The sequence below is a fragment of the Chinchilla lanigera genome, unplaced genomic scaffold (genome assembly GCF_000276665.1).
Source record: "Chinchilla lanigera isolate Chin_1 unplaced genomic scaffold, ChiLan1.0 scaffold00007, whole genome shotgun sequence".
Taxonomy (NCBI): domain Eukaryota; kingdom Metazoa; phylum Chordata; class Mammalia; order Rodentia; family Chinchillidae; genus Chinchilla; species Chinchilla lanigera.
The window spans coordinates 317,618-330,278 of NW_004955408.1; the positions used below are offsets into that span (position 1 = coordinate 317,618).

Below are 12,661 nucleotides of genomic sequence, written 5' to 3' on the forward strand. Positions count from 1 at the left end.
AGCATGGTGTGGTGCACTTTAAACTATGCTAGAGGGGCTGGGGATTTAGCTCAGCGGCAAAAGCGCCTGCCTGGCAAGCGCAAGGTCGTGAGTTCGGTTCCTGGTACCGGAGAAAAGCCAAAAAACAAAAAAAAACAAAAAAAAACAATAAACTATGCTAGAAAGGATAGATTTCATGGTAAGTGTTCTTACAAACACATACACACATGGGAACAGAAGGAAACTTTTAGGGTAACAGATGTATCAGGACCTTGGGCTGTGATACATATACATGTGCCCAAACTAGCCAAGATGAGTATATTAAATGTGTAAAATGTTTGCATATCAATTATACCTCATTAATACTTTAAAAATCCCCAAGGAACGGTTCCCAGCTTACCGTAGTTGAATGTGCCCAGGAAATAGATCCTCAGAATGGTGTCTGGGATCTGGCTGCTCACATCTGAGGAGCACACAGATCCTACCGTTCTGCTAGGTGGAAATGGAGCATCTAGCATGTGGTGACATCGTGATTACTCAAAGGACGGCCGGCCTCAGCATGAGATGAGCACAGGTGGAGAGCAAGACATTGACGCAGCAAGCGGCTGAGCTGCTCGGTTGCTATAGCAACCAAGGCCCAGCTAATAGTAATGACCCTTGAACATCATTTTTCTAAATGTAGTCTCCATCCAGAGACCAGTGCCACACACAACCTGCTTATTGCTGGTGGGGGATCATGTATGTCTGGAAGTTCAGCAAATTTGGAAACTTTCAACGCATTTTGATAGCTATCTGATCTGAATGCATCTAACAGCATGACTAAGGTTCTCTTCTTGCTGTACAAGGAATACACATATTTGGGCACATTAGATGCAATGGTGAGTCTCACATGGTGCCAACTTGTCCTTGTCGCAGGAAGACTGTGATGTTACTGTGGGTAAGAGTTTAAGGTTAGTTTTCGCTGTATCCAAGAGTATGTAAAATATGGGATCTATTTCTTTCTTTGAAAGACAATTTAACCATAACTTTCAGAGTAATCTATTAGGACTGGCTACACATGAGGAACTGAGGACATTTTTAAAAATACATCACTTGATCCATTTTAGGTGAAAGTGTCAGGCTTGACTTGGGCGGTACTTTCCCAGCACCAACCTGTTTGTCAGCAGCAGCCTTATTCTCAGCATGAGAATAAGATTACACAAGTTAATGATCAAGAAACAAGTCTCAAAAAAGAGAGAAAAAACAACTGTGTTAAAATCATCAAGCTGGGCGTGGTGGTGCACGCCTGTAATCCCAGCACTCTGGAGGCTGAGGCAGGAGGATTGTTGTGAGTTTGAGACCAGCCTGGGCTACTAAGTGAGCTCAAGGCCAGGCTGAACTGCATAGCTAGACCCTGTCTCAAAAAGACCAAAAAATAAAAATAAAAAATAAAAAGTAATTATCAACACATTTAAATAAGACATACAAAATATTAGATTGGATATATACAAAAGTACTTTTTGATAAATGTAATTAGAACAAATGTAGCATAAAAACAATGATTAAAATCACAGAAACTATAGGTGCTGTGATAATTTATGTTAGGTGATTAATATAAGGAATCATAATTATATTTATAACTTTTTATCATCTTGAAACTATAAACAAAGCCTTAGAAGTCCAATAATTATTCCAATTTTTGATGATTTTATTTTTTTATTTCTTATTTTTTATTTTTTGTCTTTTTGAGATGGCCTTGCTGTGCAGTTCAGGCTGGCCTTGAGCTCACTTTGTAGTCCAGACTGGTCTCAAACTCACAACAATCCTCCTGCCTCAGCCTCCCGAGTGCTGGGATTACAGGTGTGCACCACCACGCCCAGCTTGATGATTTTAACACAGTTGTTTCTTCTCTCTATTTTGAGACTTGTTTCTTGATCATTAACTTGTGTAATCTTGTTTGAACTGACACAATTCTACTCTCAGGAGATAACAGATGAATTTTTCTGTTCTTTTGCTCTAGTAGTTTTAATAAAGAAGCCAGTCTTCACACAGAGATGTTTTGACATAAATAAACACACAGAGATCTGAAAGTGACTTCAGTAAGCTCAAGAATTTTAAGCTTTTTGTAAACAAATAGCTTGAGGCAGAGATCACTTGAAAGGCTTTTTGTGAAGGCTGCCAGGCATACAGTTTAATACCTAGGTGCAGATAGATAGAGGGCGAAAAGACCCTCTGTAGGGAAAGCGAGGCGGGCTTCTTTATAGGGCTTGAAAGAAGGCCAGGGACATTAGGTGAGAAGGTCTAGCAAACATCAGTGGTCAGGGTTCTCCGTCCAGTGCCTCAGCGGTCGAAGTCCTCAGGGCATCCGGTACAAATGTGTGGATGTTTTCAGGTGTCCTATGCTTGGAAGATTCCCTGTTCCACCTTATCTCTTTTTATGACATCCTGTGTTTGCCAGGGGCAACAGCACTGGCTTCCCCTGCATCCAGCCCTTTCAATGATCATTCTGTACAAGTCTGTGCTCCCCCAGACCTGCAGAAGGACAAGAGCGTGACATCTTACCATAGCCAAACAGGGAGGTGTAGGGCATCATCTCAGAGGAGAGAGGCTGAGCCCAGAAGAGTTACATGACCTTGGCATTCCCAATCGCCAGGAGCCCAGGGAGGATGAGGTGACACTGGGGGAGGACAGGTTCCAATGAGTCCGGAGTAGATTCCACTTCTGTCCAGGGTGGACAGGTCTCTAGAAAGGGGTACCTGCGGATGAATAGAAAAGTAGGAAAAAAGAAAGACAAGAGAGGCAAAACTCTGGAATCAGGGGGCTAGCAGCCTCTAGGACTGAAACCCCGATTACTCCTCTCAGTAACTTTTTATTCAGAAAGAACAAAAGAAGCAGCAGTGCAAATGGAAGGATCTCAACCGATTTAGCAAGGACAATAAATAAGACTGGATTTAGCCATCATGTTATCATTCCTTGGGGCATATCTCAGCAAAGCATTTAGTGTTGACCCCGGGGCTTTCAAAGCTTTTGCTAGACTTCCTCCAGAACCAACAATCATGACTTGGTCAGGCCTGAGGCAATACACTGAAAGAGTAACTAAAGAATGTCCTTCTCCATACCAACGTATTTGAGTTCAGGGCTGAAATGTGAGATCCAGTCAGCCCACACCCACTGACTGCTGAGAAACCAAATTGATCCCACAATAGTAATAATAATATAGTTCTGTGTTTAGCAAACCGTGGCCTATAAACCACGGCTTATCACCTGTTTTGGTAAATAAGGCTTCCCTGGGACACAGCCACACCTCACTCATTTATGTATTGCCTCCAGCGAGAGCAGCCAGGGCTGCACGGCAACAAAGTATGGCCCCAAGCCTCGATATTTACTATCTGACCCCTTAAAGAAAAGCCAAGCCTTGCAGTAGCCATTGGTAATTGCTGTGTCCATCTGTGGGAACAAAGCTCTACCTGAACTAACCAGATGCTGAGGGAAAAAAGAGATGAGCTGTTTTGAGAATCTTTTGCTTTCCCCTATAGGCCCTTTCAGAAGCCTGATCTGTATGGCCCATGTTAGAAGGTTCTCCTTTTCTCTGAATTCCATATGAGCCCAGCAATGTAAGTTTTATAGCAGAACACTGGGGAAAAGGGGAGGGTAAGATCCTTCCTGCAGGGTCACCGCCTTCTCACCCGAAGGTGGCAGCTTCTATCAGACAACCTCCATACAGCCTTTCCAGTCCTAGTGTTCCGAAAATTCTCTATTCTCTTAGCCCATCTTGTTCCTCTGACATTGTCATTAGAGTACTACGTGTGATTTCCCTATGACTGTCCACACCTTCACAAGGTTCCTTTGTGAAAATTCAAACTACCTCATTAGAGGTGCCATTTTTATCTTTCAGGGATCTCAACCAATACAAAACATAGCTTCACTTATTTTTCAGTAACTAATTTCATTTGAATTTTGAGCCTCATGCTACCAGGACTGGGTCCATTTCAGTACATTTCTGGTACTCCCACACATGCAGCACATGCCTGCCCCGCCTTCCTCCGGGGTGACATGGGAATAGCATGGCCCTGTGACTGACCTGGGGGCCGCAGTTCATTCACATTTATTGTTTCAGTGTCATAAAAGTGGCCCTCTTCACTCTCAAAAGTCTCAGAGCTCTGGGAATGACAAACTTCTTTCTTTCTTTTTTGCAGTAATGGGGCTGAACCCAGGGCAAACTTGTCCTTTGCCATATCACTGGTCAGGCCTGTCCTGAGCGTTCGGTCCTCCTGCTCTCCGGACCAGAGAGCTGCTGAGTTCCATCCTCTTGGTTTCTTCTGCTCCTCAGCTCTATCACTTAGAGTATATCAATGAGCAAAACAGAGGGGGAAAGCTCAGCTTCAAGGGTTTTTCTTCTTCTGTATTTCAATAAAGATTTCCTAAGGCTATGAACTTTCCCCAAATGCCCCCTTGCATGCATCCCATACACTTCATATGGACGTTCTTGCATAATTTCTAATAGCCTTTTCTACTGTGGGCTTGTTTAGAAGGATTTTGATTTTATTTCCAAGTAAAACAATTTTAACCTTTTTTTTTTTTTTTTTTGAGACAGGGTGTCGCCATGCAGTTCAGGCTGGCCTTGAGCTCACTTTGTATCTCAGGCTGGTCTCAAACTTACAGTGATCCTCCTGTCTCAGCCTCCTGAGTGCTGGGATTACAGGCGTGTGCCACCACGCCCAGCTAACTCATAATAATCAGAAAAGTGTTCTTGCCTAGATCCATTTTTAAACATTTGCGCTCATGATTGAATTTCATAAATACTCTGGCCCTGTCCTGTTTAGTCCTCACAATCCCTTGAACTAGCGAGTACCCTTCCCATTTCACACAGGAGACCACTGAGGTCCAGGAAGGGCTGACACAATGGTTGATTCACTTTAAAAAGTGACAGATTGGGCCAGTGATACAGCTTAGGGGCACAGTGCCTGCCTGTCAAGTGCAAGGTCCTGAGTTCAATTCCCAGTCTAAAAAAATAAATAAATAAAAGGCAAAAGATTTATTTGATCTGAAGAGAAACCAGAATATCCGATTCACTTTAAATGTCTCAGCTTCACTGGCTGAAGGAGTGGTGGAGAGACTGTAAACATGGTTTTAGGGTGTCTGCGCCGTGTTCCCGGGGAGACTGTGTGTGAGTTAGCAGACTGAGCGGGAGAAGAGCCTCAGTGTGGGCAGTCACCATCCACCCACAGCGCCCAGAGCAAACAGGGAGGTGGAGGCAGAGGTGATCTCCAGTATCCAACCGCTAGAGGACCCTGACACCACGACTGGCAGCAGAGCAGATTCAAAGCCCGACCCAGCAGGCTTTATGCAGCCCTGTTCCCTGCTTGAGAGCAGCCCAGACATGAAGCCGGGCCTGGGTATCCACCAGCAGAAGGACTGGTGCATCCCTGGAGGAAGGCTGCTGGGCAGTGCCTCCACCACGACCTAAGCTTTGCCTCTTCTCAGCAGGTGATCACGGGGAGCAAGGCGGGGCAGTCAGGGCTGCGCCCTCACCTGAACCTGGCTGCCCCAGTCTACCCTTCAGGTCCTTTCAGGTCCCAGGGTCAGGCCAGGACTCCCGGGTTGCCCTCCTTCAGTGCTGCCTAAGGCCTTGCTCCCCCCACTGGGTCCCCCAAAGCAACAGGTGCACGAGAAGGGACCACCAGCAGCAGTGGGCAGGTGGAGGACGTCAGAAAGATGGGGCCCTGAAGTGTCCCTTTCAATAGAGGCAACCAAGAGAGGCTTCTCTGAGGAGGTGACAAAGGCCAGCCAAGGGAGGGTCACCCTGCAGGCTGCAGCAATGCAAAGGCTTTGGTGAGGAGAAGTGAGTCCTTGTGCTCTTACTGCCCTTGTCATTAGAGAAGCAAGCTCACACACAGCGAATGGCCCTTGATGTCCTCCATGTCCATGCTCTGACCTCCCGGTTCACACATGCACACACACACCCCACCCACACCAGGCCCCTTGGTGCTGAGCTAAGATGGGCTGGGGGCCAAGGGTAGGTTTGGGGAACGGCGTGTGCTCCAGACTTGATGGCCCAGCCCATCTGAAGGGTCCCTGGGGTCTACACCCACTGCTGTCTACCTAGAAGGCCTCCAGCAGGCCAGGGAAGTCTAAGCCAGGCTCCACGCCGCTCAGCCCAGCTCTCACTGCCCAGTGGGCACACTGGCCCAGGAGGCCGCGGGGTCCTGCAGCCCTGCCACGGTTTGACGCATGCACGCTCTGCACACATGCAGTATGTGGCTTCCTCTCTGCCTCTTGATGACGGCAATCTCGAGAAGTCCCGTTCAGCGGGGCAGGGTGACGGGAGGATGGGCGGACATCCATCCTTGTGGGCAGTGTGTAATTATCTCTTAGCCATGTTTTTAGTAGAAAATAGCGAAGGTTCTGAGTGCTGCCCGCAGGCTGGTGCTCCAGCTGTGCTTGGCAGTGACCCCGCAGCAGAACCCCCGGGAGCTTCCTTCCCCGGGCTCCAGCCCCACCCACCAGGTCCTGTTGGGGCCAAAGGGGCCAGCTCGTCCAGGGCATCAGCAGCAGCTGCTCGCTCTGCACACAAGGGCCAAGCCCTCCCCAAGCTGCGGCTTCAGAATCCCCAGCTTCCCTTCGGCCCACCTGCCTGCTACCCTGCTGTCCTCCGAGCACCTGCCTTTACAGAGCCCTCCTTATCCATACCCTCACAACTGCCAAGCAGCTGGAGTCATTCAGCCCCATTTTGCAGATGGCAAAACTGAACCTCTGGGCAATGACGGGGCTCCCCCAGGGTCTCAGGGCCACAAGATCAGGCCCGAACCCACAGCCAGGTCCCAGTGAGGCTCCCTCCGCACTCGCCTGACCCTCTGCGCTCCACCTCTGCAGACCCAGGTTCCCTTTCTCAGATCTCTGTCTCTAGCACATGTCCCTTTCTGAGCTTCAGAAGACTCACATCCCATGACCTGTGGACCCCTCTGCTGCAAGATAGGGGGTGTGTCCCCCGGTACCTCAGATTCCACAGTCATTCCCCTCTCGCTGGCCTGTGTCCGTCTTGTGTTCTGAAGGCCACACAATGGCTTCCCCATTGCCCTCAGAGCTGAGCATGCCAGGCTAGGCCATGTTTCTCTCCCCCTCGGGGTCCCCTGCCCAGTGGTCTGGAGCCCTGTTTGTCTCCCCAACTCACCTCTGCTCTCATCCTGTGCACACCCAGCCGGCTACCAGCCCAGGTCTTTGTAGAATGCAAGTCTTTCTAGTCATTTCAGCTTAAGCTCCCCACAGCAGAGGGGATGGGCAGGCTGGGTCCCCCACTCTAGGTTCCTGTGCTCCATCTCCTAGCCCAGCCCTGGGTTCTCGGTGCTTCTGGGCCGCTTCTCTTCTTCCTGGCCTTGCCTGTCCCTTTCTCCCTCGGTAAACTCCTGCCCTTGGTCACACTAACAGATTTCACTTAAATACGTCCACTCTTGCCCCCACCCCATGGTGGGTCTGTCCCAGCCCTATTGCCTCATGTACAGTGACATGCAGTAGGATTCCTTCACCTTCCAAAGAAATCCCAGGACTCCTGCTGGAACGTTTAAGAGAGGACGCACCCTGTCCGTTGGAGTTGGCCAAGTCAATAGGGTATAAGACTAAAGCTGCCAGGGGCCACCAGGCAAAGGAAGCTGACCAGAAGTCAAAAAGGAAAAAGCAGAACTGAAAGGCTGAAGAAAAGCTCGTATTAACTGAGCATATGGATCTAGCTATACTTACCTCTATTCCCGGTTCCTTCTAGATGGGTCCTCACATGGTAGGCGGGTCAAGACAATGCTCCAGGATCTCTTTTGTAAGAATGCAAACCGCTTAATACCGGCCCTCATGTCTTGATTACCTCCCACCTGGCCATCCTACCTTCAATTACCTATTGCCTTGGGGCTTAGGACTTCAGTGTATGAGTTTGGGGAGGACACAGCATTCAGCCCATAGCACCAGCTTGCTGGTCTTGGCCAGAGAGCGCACAGGGGTTGCACATCTTGGCACACACCTGCCACTCTGCTCACTTCTGCTTCACAGATTTCTGCTTGACCCACACAGATCCCACCCTACCCTGGCGGAGCAGAGTGAAGACCCAGTTTTTCCTGGGAGCAATGGCACCAGAGGGGTATCAGGTGCTCTGGGTTCCTGGACAAGGTTCAGGCTTTGCAGCACGATACGAATTCTTTCTAACCGCAGGTCAAACTCCAGCTACAAAACTGGTGCTGTATGACCATATCACTTAAATGACTATATATGCAAAGAACATTTGGAGGGGTATAGAAAGTTAACAGTAGTTACCCCTTTTAAAAATTCTACCTCAAAATTCTACATTTCTTAAAATGAATATGTTTTTCTTTTGTAGGAAAAAAATTACAAAATGTATAACTAAGCTCATTTTTAAAAAACCTTGGTCATAAAAATGTGTGCAAGTTCAACTAAATTCCGTCAGAACAGAGAAAAAAGGTGAAACAAGCCTGTGTCTCCCAAGAACTCCAGGTGGGGGTCACCACTTGGCAGCCACATGCTGTGCTAAGCAAGCGAGGGGGTCGCTCCCTCAGCTCTGGGGTGAGGGCGGGAGTGGGTGGGAGAGCCATCTGGTGGCCAGAACCTGAGCTTCAGGTTGGTCCCAAGTCAGTCCTCCTCCCTGCTCCAGAACCCTGCTCTTAGGAAGGGTTCCTGCCTTAGTTTCCTTCCCAAGTCTTTGTTTCTGGCTGTCCTCAAACCCAGACCCCAGGCCAACCCCTTAGATGCTCTCTAATCTACCCACCCTGCCCGTCATCCACTCCCTCCAAGATGCAAAGGAGAGGTAAAGGGTAGGGGATGTGGCGTCCGACCCCAACCCCACCATGGCTCCAAGCCCTTCTCTCCTATCCCTTCCATCGTGAAGCTGGCTGAGGGTCAGCCACCCTGAGCCTAAGCAACCCACCCAAGCCTCCACACCTGGGGCTATCTGTCCTGAGCAGCCAGAGCCCTGCCCGCTGCCCACCACTGACAGATCCCTCTAAAACCCCGTAACACTGCCCCACACCCTGGGACCCAGAGCAAGGACCTCAGCTGCAAGCCTCAGTTCCTGCACCTGCAGCTCCCTGGGCCCTCTGCTAATGTCCTGGAGGCCTCTGCTCTGCTCGAACAGCCCTGGGTTGGACTGGGTCTCTGGCTTTCCGCACAGGGAGGAGGTATAAGGAGACTGCTATGCAGCCCAGCCCAGGCAGAGTCAGATAGAGTGAAGCAAGTGGACTCTTGGCAGCAAGGCTGGTGAAAGTCCAGCCAGAGCTCCCATTTGGTAGCTGCAGTTAGAGGGCAACCTCGAAACACCATGGTCCCTGAAATCCTCCCTAGACCCTAGCAGAGATTTCACCAAGGAAAGAAGCTGAACAGGGCCTGTGCTGGGGGGTGGCAGACACACACCATGTCTACCAGAACAGCTCAGGGAATGTGGCTGGGCTCTCTGCTGGGCGCAATGGGGAGGGGAGGGAGATGAAGTAGATCTCTGGGTCTCTGAGTTGTTTGGGAGAAGCCGGATCAATGAGCGCACCTCTGACAATAAAGAGCTGGGAAACAGGGGTGTAGGCAAAGAAGTCCTGTCTGTGGCTGCCATTTTCAGTTCTGTGTATGGCCATCCTGCTGACCAGCAGGGTCAAGGTACTCCTGGAAAGCAGGGCTAGAGCCAGCCGTGGAAGTCATTCTGGGCACTGGACATTTGGAACCCACTGGGGGCAGACTCAGTGCCCTGCTCCAGGGGTAGCCCTTGGAATTCTTGCTCCAGCTATGGGGGGTCACCCTCCCCAGAGCCTGGGTAGAAGGCCAGGCAAGGAAGGACATCTACACTCTGTCTGACATGCTCTCTTCCCCAAAAGGGGCCATACTTTGGCTCCCTGATCCAGACCAGTCCCTCTGCCCTGGCTGTAATTGGGGGAGACTGTTTAATCTCACTGAACTCCAGGAGCCTTGCGGGCTGCATCTGGACAAGTCCATGGCAAAGAAGAGGCCCGGAAAGGGAACTGTCTTCAGCTGGTGGTCCTTAAGGCTGAGGCCACCAGCTGCCTGCCTACCTGTGCCCTTGGACCTCCATTCCCCATTCCAGCACGCTGAAGGAGTCGGAACTCTACTTGGTGGCACATGACAGAAGTGACGACAGAGTGCCTCAAGCAAAGGGGAGAATTTGAGTCCATCTTAGCTTTTGTGCTACTGTAATAGAATGTTGCAGACTGATAATTTATCAACAACAGAAGTTTATTTGGACTATGCTTCTGGAGGCTAGAAAGCCCTTGATCAAGGGACCACATCTGACGAGGGCCTTGTCACTGCATCACCCACGGTGGGGGCACTCCACGGAAGAGGTCAAACTTGCAGCCTCAAGTTCTTCCATAATTAGCACTGACCCATTCATAATGGAGCCCGTGTGGCCTAATCGCCTCTCAAAAGTCCTACCTTCTTTGGCACTGCTGGGGCTAGAGCCCAGGGCCTCAAACAGGCTAGGCAAACACTACTACTGACTCCTGAGCCATATCCCCAGCCCAAAGCCCCACCTCTTAACGTGCACCGGGGATTATATTTCCAACACATGCCTTTGCAAGGACATGTTTAAACCACACACTGCCCCGAAATGTATCTTTTTCCATCCTAGGGGACCTGCTTTGCTCTGAACTACTCCTTCAGAAAGCCTCTCCCTACACCATCCCCCAAGGTGATAAGAAGGCCCTAGGGCCCCAGGCGACGCTCCACCACCTTCAGCACACCAGAGGGGAGGACCAGCTACACACGTCTGCCTTGTTCCCCATGTCCTTGAGCAGCTGTCAACCGCTCAGCGTGGGCCAGTGCCGGGCCCTACCACGCTGTGGTCAGATGGGTCGAGAGGCTGTGTGGTCAGGCCCGGGCCACAGCCTCCCAGAGGACTCTCAGGAGCTGGTCCCCAAAGCAGGGGGGACACGGGATCCCTGTCCACTCCTCACCATGGAGACTCACCAAGGAGAATGGAGGACAGATCTGAGCCTTGCTAGGACCCAGGACTCTGCCTGTCCCCGTAGAGCTGAAGGCCTATGCAATCGTGCTGTTCTCAGCTCAGCTCTAGTTGTCGGGGCCAGCGTGGGGCAGAGCACCCCGATTAACATGCTGAGCTGTGGAGCTCAGACAAGCATGCTACTTCTGCCTCTCTTCCCCAGTCTGTTAATCTCTATGACCATCTAGCTCGGCCTGCACCAAGCAGTCCTGGGCATGGCCTAGCACTGTCCCCAGCCCCTTCCTGGAGCCCACCTGGAGCTGCCCAGCTCTCTGTGGGAGGGTACATGTGGGTCTGTCCTCACTCATCAAGGCCTCCCAGTCTGTGGCACAGGACAGGCTTGAAGTGGGTGACAGGGAGCAGGCGCAGGATTGGATGCGACCTTGCAGAGTGGAGGGTAAGGGGTAACACCGCGGCTCTGGAATCCTCGCTGCTGTCCCCTGCGGCTTACAGGGTCAGGCCTTGTCCTTCACTGCCACGGGGCCTGGGTTCCTCAGCGGTTCTAGGGACACAACAAACATCTCCTCCCCTACAGCCAGGAGCCCTGGTGAAGCTAGAAAAAGATAAATGTCAGGGGAAATGCCCGGGGCAAGACAAAAAGAGCTTCTTTTCCTAACGGGACTGGAAAGGATCTGTTTAGATTTCAGGATTTTTTTTTTTTTAATGAAAAAGAAAGAAAGGAAAAAAAAAAAAAAACCAAAAAACAAAAAACTGAAAACACCAGATGGCTTCCACATACGCAAATATTGGGCCAGTTCTCGTGACCTGCCTCAGGAGACCGCTGGGCTGGAGCGCGGAGGAGGGACGGCCGGGAACCAGGCGGGGACCCAGCACCCCGTGACTCCCGCGGGTCAGGTCGGGCTGCGGGCCTCCTGGGGCGGGGAGCCCCGGCTCTGCTGCAGCAGGTCTGGGGTGTAGCTCCCCAGGGGCGGCTTCCCGGGACGCCGGGCCCTTGCTCCAAGCTGGGAGTCCCTGCCTCTAGCCCTTGCCCCAAGCTGCGGGTCCCTGCCTCTAGCTCCGCCCGTCAGTACAGCCGGGTTCGGCTCTCGGGTTTGGGGAAAGGCGTTTCCCCGTCTCCGAGGAGCCCCGGACTTCTGTCGCGGCCGAGCCCTAGTCCTCTCCCCGGGGAGCGGCCGGGGAGAGCGGTCTGCTGCGTGCGCGCTGTGGTGCTCGGCGAAGAGCCTGGCGCACGGAAGGGCGCGAACGAAGAACAGGGCCCATGGTGGGTGTTGGTGGGTGTTCGGGTGCGGGTATCTCGTGCCTGCATTGGGCCCTGTGCCTCACAAAGATCGGGTGAATCTTCAGCATGGCCCGGAAGTGGGTTCTACTGCTATCCCCATTTTACAGTTGGGGAAACAGAGGCACGCAGCAGTCAGTCTCCTGCCCGCCCTTCACACCTAGGCAGTGGCTGACCTGGGGAGAGGGCCAGGCCAGCGCTGTCCCGGGCCGGAAGCCCTCGCAGTGCTGTCCGGACTGGGGAGCCGCCCCTCACCCGCAGAGTAGACTCGGGCCCCCGCCGCCGTTGTCACGACAACCGGGCTCCAATGGGAGCGGGCGGGCGGGCGCAGGCCCCGCCCCTGCCCCGCCCCGACCCCGCGCTCGCGGCTATAAGAGCCCGAAGCTGCCGCGGAGCTCCAGCCTGCAAGCGCGAAGCCCACGGAGGATCGGAGCAGACCGACCCGACCGGAGCCAGGATGTGCGGTGAGT

General features: G+C 51.8%; 1 protein-coding gene across 1 annotated transcript in view; it reads left to right on the forward strand.

Moving 5' to 3' along the window:
* The first annotated feature begins 12,494 nt into the window (after window positions 1–12,494).
* The window catches only part of Gfpt2 (glutamine-fructose-6-phosphate transaminase 2), a 42,302-nt gene continuing 42,135 nt past the window's right edge, over window positions 12,495–12,661 (forward strand). The window contains exon 1 of the mRNA XM_005376003.2: window positions 12,495–12,655. Within this exon, the coding sequence (XP_005376060.2) occupies window positions 12,499–12,655 (157 nt within the window). The 5' untranslated portion in view covers window positions 12,495–12,498. The remainder of the gene's footprint in view (window positions 12,656–12,661) is intronic.